Source organism: Scyliorhinus torazame, chromosome 12, assembly GCF_047496885.1.
Source record: "Scyliorhinus torazame isolate Kashiwa2021f chromosome 12, sScyTor2.1, whole genome shotgun sequence".
In the NCBI taxonomy this organism is placed as follows: domain Eukaryota; kingdom Metazoa; phylum Chordata; class Chondrichthyes; order Carcharhiniformes; family Scyliorhinidae; genus Scyliorhinus; species Scyliorhinus torazame.
The window spans coordinates 36,272,771-36,297,010 of NC_092718.1; the positions used below are offsets into that span (position 1 = coordinate 36,272,771).

The window sequence follows — 24,240 nt, forward strand, 5'->3', positions numbered from 1 at the left end:
AACTGGCGTGATGTGGGCATCGCCGTTAGCGCTGTGGGGCACACCCCACGTTTTGGAGAGCAGTGCTGCAAGAAGCTCCACGACCTGACGAGGGCAGCTAGGGTAAGTACCCCAAGAGTTCCCCCGGGCCACCCCTCCGCCCCCCCCCAACCACGTGCCGTGCCCCCCCCTACCCACGCAGGAGGGGGGGACCACGTTCCACCCGATCCACATGGGCGCCACACCCCCTTGCGAGCCGCCGTGGCGTGGTGCCCAGTGCCCCCCCCCCCCCCAGCCGTAATGTTGCCAACATCTACGCGTCTTGCTGCTGACCACCTAACTCTGTTGCTTTCCTTCCCCCACCCCACCGCAGGATAAGACAGCCCACAACCATCGTGAGCGTGGAAGAACGGGGGGGGGGGGGGGGGGGGGATCACCTGTTCTGCACGCCCTCAGGGACCTCGCTGGGGGAGCCGCCACCCGGGAGGTAGTGCCATGCCAGATCGGAGGCGCAGCAGCAAGTGAGACTCCCCTGCCTGGCTACACTCCCTCAGCCCCTCACCTCTCCCCGCCCCCCCCCCCCATCCCCCACTCTCACACTGCACCCCCACACACTGTCCCCTCCACCTCCTAACCCCCCCTCACACTCCCCTCCCCCCCCCACTCTCACACCACCCCCTTGCTGTATTATGCTGCTTCGGATAACACAGGCTGCTACTTGATGAAGTCTTACCTAAAGGATGCTCCAGACTCTGAAATAAGTTCAACGTGTTTATTGAACTATTAACACAGTTCTCAAATGAGTTTGACTCTCTGCTAATCTAACTGTAGTAACTCAGTCTAACTGTACCAGCTTGCTCTAAACCACGTGCTGGGCTGTGATGCTGCTGATCAACCCTGTCTAACTCTCTCGATGCCGGTCTGTGGAAAGAGGCAGGGTGTGAGTGCCTCATCCCTTTTATAGTGTTTATGTCATGCCCCCTTGTGGTGATGCCAACTCTGAGTGTCCTGACTGCCCATTGGTTGTGTCCTATTCTGAGTGTTCATTGGTTGCATGTTTGCATATCATGACATCTCCCCCTTTTTTCTTTTTTTTTTTTAGATGTATATGCATGTGAATGTGTCTGTCTAATGTGACTGACTGAGGAATACAGAACAGAACAAACAAAACAAATGCTCATAAGTCCAGTCTCTGAGGCTTGCGTCTGATCCTCGTCGACCGCCGGAGAGGTGGTGGAGGGGATGATGGTGTCTTGATAGGCGAGTGGGAGGCACGACTGGTGGCCTCGCGGTTCGAGGTGTCTGGAGGTGGCAATTCGACCTGTGGAAATGGAGGGGAAAGTGGTTGTGGGCAAGCAACTTTTTGCAGTGTCCTTCGATTCCTTCGCACAATGGAGCCATCAGCCATACGTATGACATAGGATCTGGGCGCGGCCTGTCGAACAACGACAGCCGGAGCAGATCACCCACCATCCGGTATCTTGATCCTGACTGTGTCTGCTGGGGATAGCATGTCCAGATCGGTGGCATGTGCGTCATAGCCCTGCTTCTGGCTGTCGCAAAGCTGCTGCATCTTCTGCAGCACCGGGAGGTGATCAAGGTTGGGCAGGTGTATGGCTGGAATTGTTGTCCGCAGGTCCCTGTTCATCAGCATTGAGCTGGCGACATGCCAGTGGACAAGGGAGTCGCCCGGTATGCAAGTAGTGCGAGGTGTATGTCGGAAGCGGAGTCCGAGACCTTGCGGATGAGCTGCTTAACGATGTGCAGCCCTTTTTCGACTTTGCCATTGGACTGCGGATAGTGCGGACTGGAGGTGACATGTCTGAAATTGTAGCTCTTGGCAAACGTGGACCATTCTCGACTATGTCGCTCATGACTGTGTTCGGGATGCCATGCCGTGAGAATGTCTCTTTACACGCTTTGATGACGGTCCGTGAGGTGAGGTCTGGCAGCTTCAGCACCTCCGGATAGTTCGAAAAGTAATCGATGATTAAGATATAGTCACGACCATTCGCGTGGAATAGGTCAATGCCAACCTTGGACCACGGAGAGGTCTCTAGGTCATGTGGTTGGAACGTCTCCTTGCTCTGCGCTGGTTGGAACCTCTGACAGGTTTCGCAGTTCAGGACCATGTCCGTGATGTCCTGGTTGATGCCGGGCCAGTAGATAGCTTGCCGGGCCCTGCGTCTGCACTTTTCTACACCCAGGTGTCCCTCATGAATCTGCCACAGCACCATGCTCTGGAGATGTAGCAGATGGCTATCCTCTCCAGCTTGAGCAGGATGCCGTTGATCAGCGTCATGTTGTCCTTGACGTTGTAGAATTGAGGGCATTTCCCTTTCTGCCAGCCATTGCTGAGGATGACTCGCTGCAACAGGGGTCTTTGGCCGTCTCTTCTTGGATGAGAATGATCTTCTCATCTGTTGCCGGGAGAGTGCTTGCGCACAGTTGTACCTGCAATTCAATGTGCTGGATGATCTCCAGTGGTTCACTGGGTGAGTTGACGGAGCGGGACAATGCATCGGCGATGATGAGCTCCTTGCCAGGTGTGTACACCAAATTGAAATCATACCTCTGGAGTTTGAGCAGAATTCTCTGCAAACGAGGCATCATGTCGTTCAGGTCCTTTTTGGTGATATGGACCAGAGGCCTATGATCCGTCTCAACAGTAAATGTTGGCAAGCGGTAGACATAATCATGACATTTGAGGATGCCGGTGAGAAGACCTAAACACTCCTTCTCAAGCTGCGCATATCTGGTCTCAGTGGGTGTCATTGCCCGTGACGCGTATGCTACTGGTACCCAGGATGACGTGTCGTCTCCTTGAAGCAACACCGCCCCAATGCCATCCTGACTCGCATCTGTGGATATCTTGGTCTCTCGGTCTGGGTCAAAGAATGCAAGGACGGGTGCAGTGGTGAGCTTGGCTTTCAGCTCCAGCCACTCTGTTCGGTGCTCCGCCTTCCACTCAAAGGTGGTTAATTTTTTTCACCAGGTTGCGTAGGGCCGTGGTTTGTGTGGCCAATTTCAGGATGAACTTGCCAAGGAAATTGACCATCCCCAGGAAGCACAGTACTGCCTTCTTGTCCTCGGGGCCTTTCAATGCCTCGATGGCTTTAATTTTGTCTGTGTCCGGGCGCACACCGTGTTGCGAAATCTGATCGCCCAGAAACTTCAGTGTGCATGTCCCAAAACAGCACTTGGACCTGTTTAGCTTGAGGCCATGTTCATGTATGCGTCGGAACACTTTCTTGAGTTGCGACACATGTTCCTCTGGGGTTGTGGACCAGATTATGATATCATCAACGTAGACACAAACACCTTCTATTCCCTCCATCATCTGTTCCATGATGCGATGGAAAATCTCTGATGCCGAGACGATGCCAAATGGCATTCGGTTGTAGCAGAACCTGCCAAAAGGCGTGTTGAAGGTGCAGAGCCTTCTGCTGGATTCTTCAAGTTGGATTTGCCAAAATTCTTGGGATGCGTCCAATTTTGTGAAGAAGCGCGCGTGTGCCATCTCACTCGTGATTTCTTCCCTCTTCGGGATGGGGTAATGTTCCCGCATAATGTTTTTGTTTAGATCCTCGGGGTCAATGCAGATGCGTAGGTCCCCCGAAGGCTTCTTTACGCACACCATCGAGCTGACCCAGTCGCTTGGTTCAGTGACCTTGGAGATGATGCCTTTTTGTTGTAGACTCGTGAGCTCTGCTTTCAGGCGCTCTCTCAATGGAGCAGGGACTCGTTGTGGTGCTTGGACCACTGGTTTGGCATCAGGCCGCAGTAGAATCTTGTACTCGTACGGCAGCGTGCCCATCCCGCTAAATACATCTGGGTACTGGGTTAGGATGTCGTCGATGCTGGCCTGAAGATCCGAATGGGACAGCGTGTGGTGTAGACCCTTTGAATGAGGTTCAGTTGCTAGCAGGCTTGCGCACCTAGCAGGGATGCCCTGTCTGGTTTAACAATCTCGAAGCGTAAGCTTGCTTGTGTGTGTCGGCTAGACACCTGCAGATGGCAGGACCCCAGTGCCTTGATTGCGTTTCCATTGTAGCCCAGGAGTTTGCAGGTAGCTGGAAGGATTGTGGGGGGGCTTCTTGATTCTCTTGAAGTCCACCTGCAAAATCAGGTTGGCGGAGGCACCTGTGCCCAGTTTGAACTGGATGGGGCAGTGGTTGACCTTCATCACTGCATGCCATTCGTCCTCGGAATCCACGGGCAGATTGGTTGGACGCGCGATGTGTCCGGTGTGGCGTAATCGCACTTCGTAATAATGCCCACTCGGTAAGTGTTGTCCAGATATTCATCATCTGGATCCGTCGCACCGCCTGGATCAGAGTCATACATTCGGTGTTGCACACTTCTGATGCACCTCTGTCGGAGGCTGAGGTGGCTCCTGACTGGTGGTGCAGATCTGCACAGGGCTGCATAGTGGTTTGGCTTCCCGCAGTTTAAACAGCGTTTGCCTCTTGCAGGGCAGTTTTTTAAAAAATGGGCGGTGCCGCAGTTCGCACACGTCATGGCGTCATGATGCTCAGTGCGTCGTTGCGCATGCGCGGGGCGGTTCTCGGACGTCTGCACCTGCGCAGTGCAGTTTTCGGCTGTTTCGTTTTCCCGATCGCATTGCGCATGCATCAGGCCCCGGGAAGAGCGAGCGAAATAGCCGCTTTCGTCAATGTGGAGGCGCTGCATCCGGGAGATGGCCTGAACACTCTCCACCTCGTGGGAGGCTTGTTTTTCACTTTCTGCCGTTTTGTACTGTGAATAGCGATTTTTAGAGTGCTCATGCACAGTACACGTTTCAATCACGACTGGCAGGGTCATGTGCTTGATTTTCAACAATTGCTCTCGCAGAGGATCAGAGTGGACTCCAAAAACGATTTGGTCTCTGATCATGGAGTCAGTGATATCACCGAAGTTGCAGGATTGCGCTAGCAGTCCAAGGTTAGTTAGAAAGGAGGTGAAGGATTCGTCTTTACCTTGCATCCTCTGTTTGAAGATGTAGTGCTCAAAGATTTTGTTGGTGTCCATCTCGCAGTGGCTGTCGAATTTGGCCAGGATGGTTTGGTTCTTCGTTTTGTCCTGCCCTTTGGAAAAGTGAAAGGAGTTGAAGATCTCTATCGCGTGGTCACCCGCAGTGGTGAGTAGAGCTATCTTCCGCTCATTGGCTGCACCATTGAGGTCAGATGCTTCCATGTATAGTTGAAATTTCTGCTTGCATGATCGCCAGTTGGCGCTAAGACTGCCAGTGGTCCTGAGCTAATGAGGAGCCTGAACCTTGTCTATTGTGCCTGTATTCAGTAGCTGGTTGTCACGGATCTTGCTGAGTTGAACTAAATAGATTGAACAGTCACTCCTGGTATCACGTTGTGTTATGTTGCCTTGGATAACACAGGCTGCTACTTGATGCAGTCTTAACTAGGATGCTCCAGACTCTGAAATGAGTTCAACGTGTTTATTGAACTATTAACACAGTTCTCAAATGAGTTTGACTCTCTGCTAATCTAACTGTAGTAACTCAGTCTAACTGTAGCAGCTTGCTCTAAGCCACGTGCTGGGCTGTGATGCTGCTGATCAACCCTGTCTAACTCTCTAGATGTTTGTCTGTGGAAAGAGGCAGGGTGTGAGTGCCTCATCCCTTTTATAGTGTTTATGTCATGCCCCCTTGTAGTGATGCCACCTCTGAGTGTCCTGACTGCCCATTGGTTGTGTGCTGTTCTGAGTGTTCATTGGTTGCATATTTGCATATCATGACACCGTCACACTGTCCGCTCCACCCCCTAAGCTCCCACACACTCCACCCCCTCACACTGCCCCCCCCCCCGCCCCCTCCCCCCGCACGATCCACTCCGCGTGTCTAACGATACACGCTTTATTGTGCATGTCTCAAACAAGCCACCGCCATCCAGGTCCACGTCCAGCCGCCCACAGGGACACACGATAGGGAGGGGAAGGAAGACGGACAGGTGGGCCCTCGTCCGAAGCCGGGGCACAGGAAATGGATGCACAGAGGACAGACACAAATGACAATGACAGACAGAGGACAGGGATTCAGGACAGTGACGCACAGAGGACGGCCGAACAGACGTTGGACAGACCGGACAGGGCCCCTGACATGGGCCAGAGACAATGTCCATCGGTCCAAGGCTCGACCCAGGAGACCCCAGACCTGGGGTCTGATGAGGACATGGACCTTGCGTCACTGATGTCACCCACACCCTCCACCATCGCAGATACTCTCGCCTCGGTTGGGCACATTAGTGATGAGGCTTCGGGGACACTGACCAGTGCGCACCACGCAGCTGAACCGGTGCAGCAGGTGGAGATAGGAGCAGCCAAGAGACTGGAATGTCAGAGGGCAGCCCAGCCCCAGCACCCAGCTGCCGCCCAGACGGTTCCCGCGTTCCTGGACTTACCAGACCCACCCACAGACCCGATGTGTTTGGAACACCAAGGAGTGGACAACGGGATGACGGCCACCTTCCAGCATCTGCAGACGCAGTTGGAGGAGTCCATCCGCATCCAAGAGCAGGGAATGGTGTCGGTCATGGCTGCCACCCAGGCCGACACCGCACGGGTGGCGTCCGCGATGGAGGCAATGGGGGCAACGGTTTCGACCATGGGTCAGGTTCTGCAAGGCGTGGGGCTTCATGTGCACGCGTCATCCGTGGCCCAGGACAGGGCTGCCTTCTCACAGGCAGCCATGTCCCAGAGCCAGCTGGATATTGCCGCCGCGCTCCGGGGTCTGGCCCAGTCTCAGCAGGCCATCGCTGAGAGCATCGGTGACCTTGCCCACGTGCTGGATGACGTCGCACAAGCCCAGAGGGAGGTGGCGCAGTCCCAGACTGGGATGGCCCACTCCCTGAGCTCCATCGCTGCGAACGTTCAGATCCTGGTGGGCCTCCCACAGCAGGCCTCCAGGACTGGCAACGCCAGGTGTCAGTGGTGCCACGGGGCTTGTCTCTGCTCGCACCACTGTCCCATAGTGAGGCCCAGGTGCTGCTGGGCACCCTGAGGGAGGAGGAGGTACTGGGTCCCGTCCCGGTGACTCCTGCATGGGAGGTCCCGGAACACCGCGGATCCTCTGGCTCCCCCACCGTCCTGTCCCTGGTGCATCTGGTGGGCAGTGGGCAGAACTGGGTGGCACCAAGCCATCCAGCACGCCCGCCGAGCAGCCTGGCCCATCCAAGCCGGGTCGGCACAGGAAACATGTGCCGACAGGGAGCCAAGTCGCAGGGCAGGAGTCTCAGCAGTCAGCCTCCACTCCTACTGTACCGTCTGGGGAAACACCAAGGCATAGTGGTAGGGCCCGTAAGGAAAAGAAGTTCAACATGTAGTAAATTGGCATGGGTGCAGGGCACAGCTTGGTTCTTGGGGCTAGGGCACTTGTATGTGAATGGCACGATTAAAGTCACTCTTACACCAAATCTAGATGCCTCTGTGCTATGTCCGGTGCCTGAGGGGTCGTGAAGGGGGCCGAGTGGCGCTGGGGTCGAAGGTCGGTACAACGGTGAGGCCGGGTGTGTGTCGACCCCCCCCCCCCCCAACCCTCCGTTGTCCTCGGAACACCGACGCCAGCTACCCCACATGGCCATGTGATGGAGTGTCCATGACGCATGCAGGGACCACCCAGGTGGAGGGTGTAGCTGTGGTCATGAGTCAGACATTGTCTAACGATCCGGAGCTCACAGCTCATCGCAGAGCGGGTTGTCATCATTCAACGTGGCACTGATCACACCCACTTCCACAGGCAATCGTGTGAGACCATCCCGCTGTGCCGCAGGTGTAGGGTGCGGTGCATGTGGTGGTGTGGGAGCTAGGGTTGTCGGATGGTGCAGGAGATGGGGGGTGCTGGGTGGTGTGTTTGGGCGGAATGGTGGTGCAAGTGCCCATGCTCAGCGAGGCCCTCCCCCTTAGTTGGTGAAACGTGCGACGATCAACGCCTCGCATGCTCGCTCGCCAAGCCGGTGGTGTCGTGCAGCCTCCCGGCCATATCCAGCCCCCGTGTCGTGTCTGTGCTCTCCCCCATCCTCCTCCTCCTCATCTAGAGATGCGTCGCCCTCATCGGGCTCCCCCTGTGCCTCCTCCTGCTCCTCCTCCAGGACATCGCCCCTCTGCTATGTTGTGCAAGACGCAGCAGACAACAGCGATGCGGCCGACCCTCTCCGAATGGTACTGGAGGGCCCCTCCAGAGAGGACCAGGCACCTGAAGCGCATCTTCAAGAGGCCAAAGCACCTCTCCACAACACCCCTGGTTGCTGCATGGGCCTCATTGTAGCAGGTCTCCACGTTGGTCTGTGGCCTCCATATAGGCGTCATCAGCCACGACCGCAACAGGTAACCCCTGTCTCCCGTCAACCAGCCCCTCAGCCGGGTGAGGTGTCTCTCGAACATGGCGGGGATGAAAGATTGTGCCAGTATAAAGGCATCATGAACACTGCCGGGGTACTGGACGCACACATGCATGATCTTCATGCGGTGGTCACAGACCACCTGATGTTAATGGAGTCGGTCCCTTTTCTGTTTATGAACACATCTCTGTTCTCCGCTGGTGGACGCATGGCGACGTGCATACCATCAGTCGCCCCCTGTACCATGGGTATCCTGGCCACGGCTGCGAATCCTGTTGCCTGGGCATTTTGGTGGGCGCGGTCCTCTGGGAACTGGATGTACCGGTCCGCGATGGCATACAGGGCGTCGGTGACTGCTCGGATGCACCGATGCCTGGGAGATACCGGACAGGTCCCCACTTGGCGCCTGGAACGACCCCGTTGCGTAGAAGTTGAGGGCAACCGTCACCTTCACGGCCACCGGGATAGCATATCCTCTCCCCATTCCACATGGTGCCAGGTGTGCCATCAGGTGGCAGTTATGGGCGAAGGTTTCCCGAATCAACCTGAGTCTCCTCCTGCATGCCCTGTCCGGCAGGTCCTCGTAGGACATGCGGTGACGGTACACTCGAGGCCTCATGGGGCGCCTCCGGCGCTTTGGCAGCACCACTTGCTCCTCCGCCTCCCCCTGCGCCCCATCAAGATCGGTATCCTCGCCCTGTGCATCCTCATCAATGTGGTGGTCATCGCCCCCCTCCGCTTCCTCCTGCCCCTGTCGGGCGTGTGGGCCTGCAGCCTGCGCAGGTGCCACCTGGCCCTCTGCAGCCCATCCCTCTGCTGCAGCCGCCGCTACCGCAGCTACCCTGAGCCACCTGCGTCGACGCTGCCAAAGGGCTACCTGCAGGGCAGCGGCTCCCACCACGGCGGCAAACATCGCTGGCTGGTGCCCAAACATTAGGATCTGCAGGGGGGGCGGGGGGAAGATACAACATGTTTAAGGATGGCGCATTGACACCGCAACAGCCAGGTGCCATGGGATACATGTGTGCCCCGGTTGGCTGGTGTCGCTACAGACACGCAGGCACCCTGACCCCTGCCCACAGTATCCATCCACTGCCCAGTTTTGCCCGTCCCTCCTCATTGCGCCACCGTGGGGTCACGCCGTCGGGACTTTGGCCCATCCGGGCCGCTGAATATCGGGGGGCACGGAGATTCGCCAAACGTAGCCCCACCCGGCGGTGTTGTGCTGAACGCGATGATGCCGTTCTCGTCGGTTGGGAGAATGGCGGACAGGGGTCGTGGGAAAATCCGGCGGGAATGGCGATTTTCCCAAACAGCGCGACATGGGAGAATCCTGCCCAGGTTCTTTACACAGAAAGTGGTGGGTGCGTGGAATGCACTGCCAGCAGAGGTGGTGGAGTCAGAGTCATTGAGAACATTTAAGCGACCCTTGGACAGGCACATGGACAGCAGTAAATTGAAGGGGTGTAGGTTAGGTTGAACTTAGATTAGGATAAATGGTCGGCACAACTTTGTGGGCTGAAGGGCCTGTACTGTTCTATGTTAATCAGCTATTCAGTCTGTACTGTAAAGTTGAGAACTAACTACTGTCCTGAAAGAATGTAAAATGTGAGAAAAGTCAGATTCACAGATTAATCAATGTTTGGCTGGGAAATATACAGCCTACCCAACCGGATTCCAATATATTTATTATCAATGTTTGGCTGGGAAATGTACAGTCTACCCAACCGGATTCCAATATATTTATTATCAATGTTTGACTGGGAAATATACAGCCTACCCAACCGGATTCCAATATATTTATTATCACTGTTTGGCTGGGAAATGTACAGTCCACCCAACCGGATTCCAATATATTTTAGTTTTCACAGATATTGAGCTAATTTCTTCTTCCAATATCTCAGAGGTGACTAACTGTTTTTTGGTGCAAATATATTGGGGCAGGATTCTCCAATCCCGCGATAGAGTATCCACGCCGTCGTAAACAGCTTTGTGTTTTACGGCGGCGTGAACGGGCCGCTCCCACGTCTAATTCAGGCCCCCACAGGGGGCCAGCACGGCGCTGAAGCGGAACACGCCGCTCCAGCTGCAGATCCCGGTGCAAACTGTGCTAAGTGTCCGCGTATGCGCAGTGGCCTCCTTCAACGTGTTGGCCCCGACGCAACATGGCACAGGGCTACAGGGGCCGGCGGGTGCGAAAGGAGGCCATGCTTCCTGCTGAAATTTTTCAAAAGTACTCCTTTATCTTTATCCTTCATCATGATTTATGGTCCTATCACGCACCCTTGTTTGCTTTATTCAGCTTTAGTCGTGTCCCGCACCATCAACCTCAAATTTAGATTTTTGTTTATGAAACAAAAAGTCACCCAAATAAGTTGGGATGATAGGCTCTTTGTGGCACTACCATCTACCCGAGGTGTGAAAATCCCAGAGTAGAGGGTCTAATGCCATACTCTTCCCACCTTAGTTGCTTCCGCAGAGACTGCAGCTACTGGTCTAGAGCTGGTGTGCCAGTGCAACATGCTGCTGCAGAATCAACTGTGCCATGTGACTTGGTTATTTGCATTAATGCACTGTTTAGCCGCACCAGAATGAGCTCTGACTCTTGTTGAAGAATGGCGTCATGATATATCATTGTAGCCTCTGCTGATCTCCTCATACTGCCAGCGTACAGTGGGTGCCCTGGCATCTTCTGAAAGCTCAGTTGCATGTGCCTTACCTCGAAGTCTTTGTTGCCTGTCCTTGGGTCGTGGTGTTGGTGTTGATCTGTGAGGCAGCTCAGTATATGTGGCTTGAACTGAATCACGCTGAGTGATGTCACCCTGAGGACTGGGAGGTTGAAGCTTTAATGGGGCCATGAACTTGATGTAATCTTCCAATATGTACAATTGTTGAAGCACAAATGCAATCTCGTAGTGAGGGTGTCACACAGTATTACCTTATGTAGATGGTTTATGTGTGAAAAAAATTGGATTTATAACCATGGTACAGCATATTGAAATGTGACAGCATTCTTAATATGTGTTAACCAAACTGGAAGATTGGATTGTCACAGTATGCACTTTTCAGAGTCGTACATGGTTTTTGTGACCTAGAGGGCACATTAGATTTATCACATGTTACATACAGAAGCAATACCTTTCTCCTGACAACTGATGTATTGATTGTCCCTCAGGAAAATTACACTATTGTTGATTATTTAATTCCAGAAAAAGCTAAGTACAGTTAGATTCAGAATAAAACCTTCAATAAAACCTTCAAAGATTGTAAAGCACGTTTAACCTTCCCATGACCTCTTTAAAAACACATCTTTTCTTTAAGTTTTCTTTTGCCCGTACGCTACTCTACTTTTCAAAGAAAGTTGCTTTGTTTCCTTCGTTTTCCAGCTCAAAGGCATCCAACCAAATATAATAATTTAGTCAAGCCGCTCGCTTGCTCTTTACGCGGTTTGCTGATTAGTGAGAAAGGAGAAAGGTCAATGATAAAATGACGTTATTGAGACAGGAGCTCAGTAGTTTGGCTGACATTTAAACACGCTGGCCTTCAATGGGAAGTGTTCGTCAGCTCAGAGTGAGGCCTGCTGGACCAAACTCTGTGAAAACAGCATTAATCAGTAAAAGAAAAGGAGCAACTTCCTCTAAAGTCACGGCAAAGTAAGACTTTCGTGTCCATCAAATAGTTGGAAGCAGTTAATAAAACATAAAGCAAATAAAAACATGAACTCTTTATTTTTTTCCTGAGGTAACTTTCAATGGAAATGGTGTTTTGTAACATATTCACTGTTGCAAATATGCACAATAAGAGCTAAATCCAGATACATTCGAGAAAACCAGGGAGTCATGAAGGCACAGTTGTACATATCATAACACATTCATATTCCATCAGGTTACCCTAGCTGGTTTGCTCAGATGTGTTCTTATTCCCAAGCTATCGGGCGCGATTCAGCAGATTTGAAACAAAGTCCACCCATGGGTGTGTTTGGTGGGGTGTTTTCCAGTGGTTGCATCGCCGAGATTCACCCCGCTGTTCACTGGCACTTGGCTGGGTTTTTTGGGCCTCGGGAAGATTCTCCTTGCCGAGGTCGCACTTTAGTCGATTTCCTGCACTGGAGAGCTGGGTTTGCCAGCTGGCTCCTCTGCGCACCCCCCCCCCCCCCCCCCCCGGCTTTCTAGACATCCCCCCACCCCCAACCTTCTAATGGCCCCTGCAGTAGCCCCCCCCCCCCCGGGCCTGATTCCTGGCCGTGCCATCCAGACAGTGGCACGTCCAGGGCACCTGGGTGGCACTGACAGGTTGGCAGTATCAAGGTGCCATGGGTGTACCAGGGTATCACCCTGCCTTGTCCCGACCACCCGAGGGTTTCTAATGGCCTGCCGGACCCCCGAGGTGCCATCATGCATGGGGCACGTTTACGGAAATCAGTGCTAAACGACACCGGTCGAGGTGTCGCAGGTGCGGCCATTGGCAATCGGGCACAGGGCGAAAGTAGCGTCCAGGTATTTAATCTGGGCCTGATCCAGATCGCGCCAGGCGGTGCGAGTCAGGTGACTTGTGATTGGCCCTGTGCCCGGTGCGGAGCCCGATTTGGGGCTCTTGGGGTTAGGTGGGGGGCTGGATTCCATACTCCAGGTGTTGAAAAAATATTTGGTTAAAAAGAAAAGAAGCAAATAAACATATTACTAAATTATATATATTTTGGGAGTTCTTCATAAACTCTCACTCCCTACATAGATGGAACGTATATAATTGCTCTCCCGATGTTAGGCACGGGGATAGATAGTTTGTTGAACTTTAAATGAATAGGGCAACATGGTAGCATAGTGGTTAGCACAGTTGCTTAATAGCTCCAGTGTCCCAGGTTCGATTCCCCGCTTGGGTCACGGTGTGTGTGGAGTCTGCAAGTTCTCCCCATGTGTGCGTGGATTTCCTCTGGGTGCTCCAGTTTCCTCCCACAGTCCAATGATATGCGGGTTAGGTGGATTGGCCATTCTAAATTGCCCTTTGTGTCCAAAAAGGTTAGGTTAGGTTACGGGGATAGGGTGGAGGCGTGGGGCGTAAGTAGGGTGCTCTTTCCAAGGGCCGGTGCAGACTCAATGGGCTGAATGGCCTCCTTCTGCACTGTAAATTCTATGATTCTATGAATAGGGCTGTCGGGCAAGAGCAAATGTCTCTTCAGGTGGAGCTCCAATGCCCACATGCCAGTGGCCCCAGGAAACTCACCTGTCTGTCCTTGTGGCGGCCAATGGCCAAGTCTGTTGAGGCCCCTCCTTCCTTCCCCCCCACCCACCCCACCCCACCCCCGCCAACCAAATTATGCTTTTCTTGCCTTCTCCATTGGAGAACTAAGTGTCCTTTTTTGTTAATATTTGTTGTTAATCTAATTGCTAATACATTTGGGAACTTTCTCTGTGGGTTCAGACCAATATCATTGTGACAACATTATAACCTCACTCATTTTCCTTAGATAAAAATGGCCACTTTTAACAATGGCCAGGTCAGAGAATTAGTGCTGTTTTTGTCGCCTGTCATTGTAACATTAATATAGAAACATAGAAAATAGATGCAGGAGTAGGCCATTCGGCCCTTCGAGCCTGCAACACCATTCAATATGATCATGCAAATTCAGTATCCCACTCCCGCTTTCTCTCCATGCCCTTGGATCCCTTTAGCCTCAAGGGCCATGTCCAGCTCCCTCTTGAATATATCCAACAAACTGGTCCCAACAGCTTTCTGTGGGAGAGAATTACACAAGTTCACACCTCTGAGAGAAGGTTCTGTCTCATCTCAGTCCTGAATGGCTTACCCCTTATTCTTAGGCTGTGACGCCCAGTTCTGGACACCCCCAACATTGGGAACATTCTTCCCGCATCTAGCCTGTCCAGTCCCATCAGGATTTTATATGTTTCTATGAGATCCCCTCTCATTCTTCTAAACTCCAGCGAGCACAAGCCCAGTCGATCCAATCATTCTTCATATGTCAGTCCTGCCATCCCAGGAATTAGTCTGGTGCACCTTCGCTGGACACCCTCTATAGCAAGAATGTCCTTCCTCAAACTAGGAGACCAAAACTGGACACAATACTCAAGGTGTGGCCTCATCAAAACATCCCAATCCTATACTCAAATCCTCTCGCTATGAAGGCCAGCATGCCATTAGCTTTCCTTATCACCTGCTGAACCTGCATGCCAACTTTCAGCGACTGTCCACCATGACACCCAGATCTCGTTGCACTTTCCCGTTTCCTAAACTGCTACCATTCAGATAATAATCTGCCTTCCTGTCTTTGCCACCGAAGTGGATCACCTCACATTTACCCACATTATACTGCATTTGTCAAGTATTTGCCCACTCAGCCAGCCTGTCCAAGTCATCCTGTAGCCTCTCTGCAACTTCCTCACAGCACACACTACCACCCAGCTTAGAGTCGTCCAGAAATTTGGAGATATTGCATGCAATTCCTTCGTCCAAATCATTAATGCATGTTGTGAACAGCTGGGGTCCCAGCACTGAACCCTGTGGTACCCCACTAGTCACTGCCTGCCACTCTGAAAAGGACCCGTTTAGTCCCACTCTCTGCTACCTGTCAACTGGTTCTCTATCGAAGTCAACACATTACCCCCAATACCATGAGGTTTACTTTTGCTCACTAATCTCTTATGTGGAACTTTGTCAAAATCCTTTTGGAAGTCCAGGGACACAACATCCACTGGTTCACCCTTGTCCACTCTACTGGTCACATCCTCAAAATATTCCAGAAGATTTGTCAAGCATGATTTCCCTTTAGTGGATCCATGCTGACTTGGACCGATCCTATCCCCGTTTTCCAAATGCTCAGTTATTTCATCCTTAATAATTGACTCCAGCATTTTCCCTACCACCGATATTAGGCTAATCGGTCTATAATCCCCATTTACTCCTTTTTTTAAAAGTGGGGTTACATCCAATTCATTGCAACTCTCCCAGAGTCCATAGAATGCTGGGAAATGATCGCCAATGTGTCCACTATTTCTAGGGCCACTTCCTAGAAGTGGCCATTGTGTTGGTAATAATGAGTAATTTGATCTACCGCGCCTTCAAGTCTTCCAGATAATGCCACCGGGAGGCAGATTCTGGCACTGGTTGGTAGCAGCAGCATGATGTGCTGGTGCTCGAGGCTGGCGCAATGCTGGAGAGTACACATGGAACACGAGGGGCAGCTCTCTTTGCTCATTTGAACTTGTAATTAATTGTTATAAAAAGCCCAAAAGCAGCAAGTTGACAGACTGATGATAACAAGAGTCACTGAGTCAGGTTAAATTCTTTTGAGAGTTGGAATGTGAGTAAGCTGCACCACCCAACACGGTCTCCTATTGATCGCTTACTTGTCCATGGGATTTTACTGATTAAAGACAGACTGAGAAATGTCCATTCTCGCCAATTACCTTGTGACCCAGACGTGGAGATAACTTCAACACGTTTATTAAACTATTTACACTTCTATTACTCGGGTTCGACACTACTGCTAATCCTACTGTAGCTACCCAGACTGACTAACCAGTTGCTGCAATCCACGTGGTGGGAGTGATATTGAATCAACCCTATGTCTCTACTCATTGACTGTCTCCACTGGAAAGAGGCAGATCATGTGTGTGGTGTCCTTTATATATGGTTTGGTGTAATGCCCTCCTGTGGTCGTGTCACTTCTGTGTGTATCGTGAATGTCCATTGGTCGTGTCCTATCTAACTGATCTATTGGTTGAGTGTGTGTGTGTGTGTGATGTCTCTGGTGCTCCCTCTAGTGTCTAGCTAGCCTACATGTATTTACATTGATGCACATCACCACAGGAGGGAGGGGGGGTTTGGGATGGGCGACGTGAGGGCTAAGGAGGATGTGTAGTGTAATGGGGTACAGGGAAGGGTTACAGGGAAAGGTGGATGGGGTAGGAGAAGGGCGCGGAGGTGAATGATTGAGAAGAGGGAAGGAGGGGGCAGGGCAAGATATGCCACCATCCTGCCGGGTTGGGGGGGTGGGCGAGGACCCCCACGGTTGCTCGCGGGACCGTGACACCCAGCTGGAGTGCGGTGGCAGGAAGGTGGCGAGGACACCCTTCCAAATCGAGGGCATAGTGAAGGGCTGTGTCCGCTGGCGCTGCGATGAGGGATGGGTTGAACTGTGCAGGGTACGGATACTGTAGGCAGCTGGCACGGTGCGTGCCTGAATGAACAGTGACCAGGCTGCCTGGGCACCCATTCATCGAAAGGGCCCTGGCTGCCTACCTGCCAAAGCGCCCTCCTAACAAATGTCGTTGCCTCGCCCTCCCAAACCAAGCCCCCCCCTCAAGCTGATGATGTATTCGCAGCAGCCATCGATGTTCGCCGCCGTGGCAGCAGCGGCAGCCATACAGATGGGCAACCGTTGGGGCCGACCATGGCGGCTCAGGGAGGGTGCTGCAGAGGGTGTGGCAGCGGATGGCCCCGTGCCAGCCACTGCAGGCCATCACGCCCGACAAGTACAAGAGGAGGCGGAGGGTGCGCATCGCCTTCACGTCGTCGCCCAGCAAGAGGGTGACGAAACCGATTGTCATCGGTCACCAGGGGATGAACAAGAGCAGGTGGTCGTGCCAAGGCGGCGCAGGCGTCCCATGTGCCACCGTGTGTACAGGGACTGCGTTTCATTCGAGGACCTAACGGAGGTGGCATGCAGGAGGAGACTCCGATTGAGCTGTGAGACGGTCGGCCATATATGCCACCTAATGGCGCACCTCGAACCATGTGGAACTGGGGGAGGACATGCCATCCCAGTGAGGGTGAAGGTGACGGTCGCCCTGAACTTCTTCGCGACCGGCTCATTCCAGTCGCCGAGCGGGGATCTGTGCGGCATAAGTCAGGCCTCGGTGCACCGGTGCATCCGGGCAGTCACCGATGGCCTTTATGCAAGATTCATCAATTTCCTGGAGGACCACGCGCACCAGGCTGCCAGGGCAGCGCAATTCGCAGCAGTGGCCGGCATCCCGATGGTACAGGGCGTCGTGGATGGGGTGCACGTAAACTTGCTTGCACCAACGTGGAACAGGGACATCTTCATAAACAGGAAGGGCACATATTCCATGAACGTCCAGGTGGTGTGCGACCAGGGGATGAGAATAATGCACGTGTGCGCCCAGTACCCGGGAAGCGTACATGACGCCTTCGTATTGGTGCAGTCATACATCCACGCAATTTTCAAGGGACACCCACCTCGGATGAGGGGCTGGTTGCTGGGCGACAGGGGTTATCCATTGCGGCCGTGGCTGATGATGCCCATACGGATGCCACAGACCAATGCGGAGACCCGGTACAATGAGGCCCATATGCGGCAACCAGAGGTGTAGTGGAGAGGTGCTTCGGCCTCCTGAAAATGAGGTTCCTGGACCGCTCAGGGGGCGCTCTGCAATACAACCCCGACAGGGTTGGAAGGATCGTCGTCGCCTGTTGCGTGCTACAACAGAGGGGCGATGTGATGGAGGAGGAACAATCAGGTGAGCCCGAAGAGGGCAGCGACTCTGAACTGGAGGATGATGAGGAGGAGGCGGGCGAGGATGGGAGGGCGACGGGGCACAGACAAAATTGGAGTGTGGGATATGGCCGGGAGGCTGCACGATGCCACCGTTTGGGGCAGCAGGCATGCGATGCATTGATCGCCGCACGATGCGCACACTAGGGGGAGGGCATCATTGTTCAGTGCACTGGCACCATTGACCGTGCACACTGACACCACCCAGCACCCCCCTCACCCACCTCCTGCACCATCGCACAACCCTACCACACACGGCATCACCGTCAAGCTACACAAGACCTGCGGCACCTCGTCATTGTGACATTGAGCGACACGTGCCCTAGCCCCTATAACTAATCCGTGCCCTGCACACGTGGCAACTTACTACGTGTCTAACTTTTTGGCCTTACCACTACGTCTAGGTGTTTCCCCAGACGGTACAGCAGGAGTGGAGGTGGACTGCTGAGAATCCTGCCCTTCAACATGGCTCCCCGCCGGCGCGCACTTCCCCATGGGCCAGGCTGCTCGGCGGGTGTGCTGGATGGCATGCTGCCACCCTCCGTTGCCCGCTGCCCACCAGATGCACCAGGAACAGGACGGGGGGAATGCGAGTGTTCCAGTCCCTCCCTTGCTGTGGTTACCGGGTCAGGCACTGGAACCTCCTTCTCCCTCGGGGAGCCCGTTGGCCCCCAGCCTCTCTAAGGGACGGTGGTGCAAGGGGAGGCATGCCCCGTTGCATCACCGACACCTGGCGCTGCCAGTCCTGGAGGCCCGCTGTGGAATCGACCAGGGTATGAACGTTCCCGGCGATGGAGCTGAGGGAGTGTGACATCCCTGTCAGGGACAGCGCTACCTCCATCTGGGTCTGGGCGACGCCATCTATCACATGGACAAGGCCGTCAATGTTCTCAGCGATGGCCTGCTGGGACTGGGCCAGACCCCGGAGCGCGGCGGCAATGTCAATGTGGTTCTGGAGCATGGCTGCCTGTGAGAGGGCAGCCCTGTCCGGGGCCACGGATGACGCGTGCACATGAAGCCCCACGCCCTGAAGAACCTGACCAATGGCCGAAACCGTTTCCCCCATTGCCTCCATCGCGGACGCCACCCGTGCGGTGTCGGCCTGGGTTGCAGGCATGACCGGCACCACTCCCTGCTCGTGGACGCGAATGGACTCCTCCAGCTGCGTCTGCAGTTGCCGGAAGACAGCCGTCATCCCGTTGTCTGGTCCCTGGGGTAGCGAATGCATCGGTTCTGTGGGTGGGCCTGGAATGCCCAGGAACCTGGGAACTGTCCTGGCAGCAGCTGTTTGCTGGGGCCCGTCTGCCCTCCGACCGTCCAGCCCCTCGGCTGCTCCTACCTCCACCTGCTGTACCGGTTCGGCTGTGTGGTGCGCACCAGTCTGTGAACCAGAAGCCTCGTCACTTACTTGCCCAACCGAGGTGAGTGTATCTGCGATGGTGGAAGGTGTGGGTGACAGCTGTGCCGTGGCCGCTAGGTCCTCGTCTGTCCCCAGCTCTGGTGTCTCCTGTGTGGAACCATGGCCCGGTGCTTTGAGACCACGGCCGACGACAGGTGCCGTGCCCCTGTGCCTCGAATGTCGCGACGTCCTCTGTGCGTCACTGTCCGGGCTCGCTGTCCCCTCCTCGTCCATCACACTGTCATCAGTCATTACTGTCTGTCCTGACGTCTCTGTCTGTCCTCTGCGTCACGCCTCGACGGCACGGCCTCAGAGGATCGCCCTCCTGCCTGTGATCCTTGCCCTCTGTCCCGTGCGTCCCTGTGGCCAGAAGAGGTTGGGGCAATACGGCGGCGGGGTGAACGGGCCGATCCACGACGGTGCTCGTGTGGCTCTGGAGAACACAGTAAGGCACGTTTCGTTATGTGACGGGGTGGAGGGGGAGTTGTGTGGGTGTGGAGTGTGGGATTGGTGCAGTGTCAGGCGGTGAGGTGTGAGGGTCTGGAGTGTGGGGCTGGTGCAGCGTCAGGCGGTGCGGTGTGAGGGTCTGGAGTGTGGGGCTGGTGCAGCATTAGGCAGTGGGGTGTGAGGGTCTGGAGTGTGGGGCTGGTACAGTGTCAGGTGGTGGGGTGTGAGGGTCTGGAGTGTGGGTCTGGTACAGTGTCAGGCGGTGGGGTGTGAGGGTGTGGACTGTGGGTCTGGTGCAGTGTCAGGCGGTGAGGTGTGAGGGTCTGGAGTGTGGGGCTGGTGCAGCGTCAGGCGGTGCGGTGTGAGGGTCTGGAGTGTGGGGCACGTGCGGTGTCAGGTGTGGGGGTGTGGACTGTGGGGCTGGTGCAGTGTCAGGCGGTGGGGTGTGAGGGTGTGGAGTGTGGGGCTGGTGCAGAGTCAGGCGGTGGGCTGTGAGGGGGGGTGGGGGTACTGATGGGCTGAGGGACTACATGCATACAGTGGATTCTCACTTGGAGCTTCGCCTCCGACTTGGCACGGCGCTACCTCCTGGCTGGCGGCTCCCCCAGCAAGGTCCAGTGCCCTTTGCTCATAGACGGTCAGGGGAGTGCAGCTCAGGTGACCCTCCTCCGGTTCTTGCCCGCTCCCTGTAATTGTGAGCTGTCTTGCCCTGGGGGGGGTGGGGGAAGTAGACGAACCTCAGGGTTAGGCGGACATCGGCAGGACGCACACATGAACGCAACATTATCACAAGCTTGGGACACTACGACCCACGCCATGGCACCTGCACACTGGATGGGGTGGGGGGTTCCACATGTGTCCCGGGAGCAACATTGGGTCCCAGCCCCGCCCCCCCCCCTCCCGGGTGTGGGCATGGGGGGGGTGGGGTGGGCGTTGCCCGGGGGGAGCGTCAGGGTACTTGCCCTCGTGAGGTCGTGCACTTTCTTCCTGCACTGGTCTCCTGTGCTGGGGATGTGCCCCACAGCGCTGACTGCCGACCCCACCTCTCGCCATCCACGCCTCACGGTGCTGCTTGGCTGCCGGTGCCCGCGTCTGGGGTAGAGGATGGCCCACCGCTCCTCCATTGCCTCCAGGAGTGCCCCAAGTCGCTGTCCCGGAAGCGGGGTGCGGCATGACGGGGCACCTCCATGTCGGGCCCCGGTATGTCTGTGCGCCCTGCGCACTTCCTTATACGTAGTGCCGCATCATCGTGGTGCCGCACGATGACGCCGCCGTTCCTCGCGGCGCTGCTGGCCCCTTCTCTGCCAGTGAATTGGTCGCAGCGGGGGCCCGTTCGCGCCGTCGTGAAACGCGACGGCGTTCACGACGGCGCGGGCACCTAGTCCGCGGATCAGAGAATCGCCCTTCATATCCCTGCCTGTGGGTTTCCCAGCAGTGTGGTTTGGCTACAATGGGAAACGGGAAGAGAGACTGCTGCCACTAGCGAATGGCGCCACGCCGAGAAAAGCGCGGCATGGGGACCAGGGAAACCCGCCCATCGCCTTTAGCCTGGCGGAGGCTTCAGTATAAAGTTTGTCTGTTTCCTCTAATAATCTAGAATCATTATTTGTGGAAAATGTACAGATGGAGTTGCACTCTAATGGTTTAAGCCAAAACCCATAATGCAACTGCAGAAATGGATAATTGATTCGCTTTGGATACTATTAAATGATGACTGAAGATTATCTTGTCATTTATTAATTTACTGGCTGTTCATCAATTACGGTGACAGATTAAGTGGTCTTTTGTCGAGCTGTTGTTCGCAGGATATTGGCTGCTGCGTTTGCCTGCGAAACATTGACCCCACTTCAAATGTAATTTGCGTGTACTTTAAGACATTTTTGTGTGCATGACGAAATGCTCCATCAATACACGGAGATATATTGAAATTAGATTTCTACAGTTCTAGCATCCCACCATCGGAAGGCTGTTGACGAAATAGAAGGCAAACTATGCGGATTGATTGGAATGCTGCCTGATGTGAGAGAGTGCAAACAGCAGGATGGGGTTGTGAAGCTGTGGAATGCATGACCGAAGTTAATGATTGAAGCAGGCACCATGTCTAGGTTGATGGCTGATGGATAAGGGTGGAAAGGGAAAGGGGGAGAAGGTGGGTATGAGAAAAGGATGGGTGGGATTTTATGTCCCCCACCCCATGGCATGTTTCGTCGCCATGGATAGCTATTGGCGGCCAGAGAGATCTTCTGGTCCCACCACTGTCACCAGGTTCGCCCATTGTTTGCATGCCTCGCCGGCGGAGGTTCACCATTGGCAGGACTATCCGGAATATTCCAGCCGATGAATGTTCCGGTGGAGAATAAAAACCGATACAGGGAGGTTGGGTACAGTGGCCTGCTTTGATGTTGCATTTTCTATGCAGTATACACTCCAAAGCAATGCACGCGCTCCTTTGCCTTATAGTCTTGCTGTGCCAAAGTCAAAAAACATCTCAGTCTGCACCAATTAAATCCTTCATGGCTCATTAAAACTTTGGAACAACAAGCCTCCTTCGTTCTTTCCTTCTTAGCCAAATGTTCTATTGCCCAATTTACCTTCTTTTTCACTCCTTTCTCAAATAATTCATTCTTGGGATGTAAGTGTCGCACGGACATTGTTGTTGTAAGGTGCTAAGTGTAGTTTGGTGGATCATATTAAGTTATTTGTGGTCTTGGGTAGTTCAACAGTAAGTATTAACTACTAGAACTGTATACATAGTTACAGTAAAAGGTCAAACCTAGGAGCAATCTCCATGCTTGCTTCTACACACCGTTCTGTCTAACACTGCACCGCCATTAGGTGTGGGTCATGTGTTCTCATACATCACTGTTTGGGCGGTACTGTACTGAGTCCCATATTAACCCTTTATGTGCCAGGCCCTTATTCCACATTTGTAATTGCTCATCCTTGGCCTTTTTGACCTTGGACTTGAACTGGAGCTCTATTTTTTCCAATGGCAAGTCTTCAGAAGGTTACTGAGAATAAACTGAGATGATCGATCTCTGGCTGCCTGACTCGTCACATTTCACATTCCTCTTTTCTCACAGAGACAGCAGTGAATATTGGTTACTCGTGCAATATTTTAACAGATGACATGAATGAGATTTTCATCGTGTCTGGCTGCACGGTTCTCGAAGTGCGTGAACAAATCCGGTAAACAACCCATAAACATTTCTACGTGTCGTAAATCGTTCCAATGTATTTTGGTCGGAAATTTTTAAAAGTGAAAGTTTGTCACATTTCAAGATTTGTTTTACCATTTTTTTCATTAAAATGGGCATTTTTAATGTTTCTTCTGAGCCAATTGTATTCCCAAGTTTAAAACAAAAGACATCTAGACAAAAAAAATTCCAGTGAATGGAAATAGTCTTTTTTAGAGTCTGAAGAACAATTTGTTAGCTTGGCTGGGTAACCGTATCACACCTTCGACCCATCGTGGATCTCTGAGACAGTGAGTCAATCAATGCTCAGACTGATGCAATTGAATCTAAAAAGATAGCCACAGCAAAATTTGTAACAATGGGATAATGTATAGAATTCTACACCATTAGCGGATTTGCATCTGCAGACTACATTCTGATCTTGATGGTGGATAGTTTTGTTTTTGACTGACCCTGGGCCAGACATGGATAGTGGACTACCACACAGAACGAGTCCATGTGGCCCATCATGTCTGTGTCCTCTTTTAAAATTAACCCCGCTGCCCCGCTCTGTAATTTTCTCTGATTCAAATGTTCCACAAATCGCTGTGTGAATACAGTTTTTTTAATCTCATGTTATATCAATTATAATGTTAGGTTTTCCCCTCATCACCAATTTCCACAAAAAAAAGTCATCTCTCTTATTCAGTTTATACAAATCCTATAAATCATCCCCTCCTTCCCTCTTTCCCCCTCCCTCCCTCTTTCCCCCTCGAAATGAAATGAAAATCGCTTATTGTCACAAGTAGGCTTCAATGAAGTTACTGTGAAAAGCCCCTAGTCGCCACATTCCAGCGCCTGTTCGGGGAGGCTGGTACGGGAATCAAACCGTGCTGCTGGCCTGCCTTGGTCTGCTTTAAAAGCCAGCGATTTAGCCGAGTGTGCTAAACCATCCCTCTTTCCCCCTCCCTCCCTCCTTCCCTCTTTCCCCCCTCCCTCTTTCTTCCCCCCCCCCTCTCCCTCTTTCTTCCCCCTCTTTCTTTCTCCCCTCTCTTTCTCCCACTCCTTTTTTCTTCCCCTTCCCTTTTTCTCCCCCGTCCACTGCACACCCTTCCCTCCACCTGAACCACCTTTTCTCAAACCCATAGGGGAATCTCTGTTTGAGATAAAAAATTCTAGACATTGCATAGGTAACAGTTGATTGACCCGGAACAAAAGCATAGATGTGACAATTATGACTCATTGAAGTTATGCAGAGTTTTATTTTACAGTTTGTGAAGTTATAAGAATAGCAAAAAATTTCTTGAGAGAATGACTCAATTCCTGAAAGGGTTTCTGTCTTGTTGAAAAGAACTG

General features: G+C 53.3%; 1 protein-coding gene across 1 annotated transcript in view; it reads left to right on the plus strand.

The window, feature by feature from the left end:
* Positions 1-24,240, plus strand: part of LOC140387321 (phospholipid-transporting ATPase ID-like) — a 207,143-nt gene that overhangs the window by 140,790 nt on the left and 42,113 nt on the right. The window contains exon 19 of the mRNA XM_072470249.1: positions 22,792-22,897. Coding sequence (XP_072326350.1) covers positions 22,792-22,897 — 106 coding nt within the window. The remainder of the gene's footprint in view (positions 1-22,791; positions 22,898-24,240) is intronic.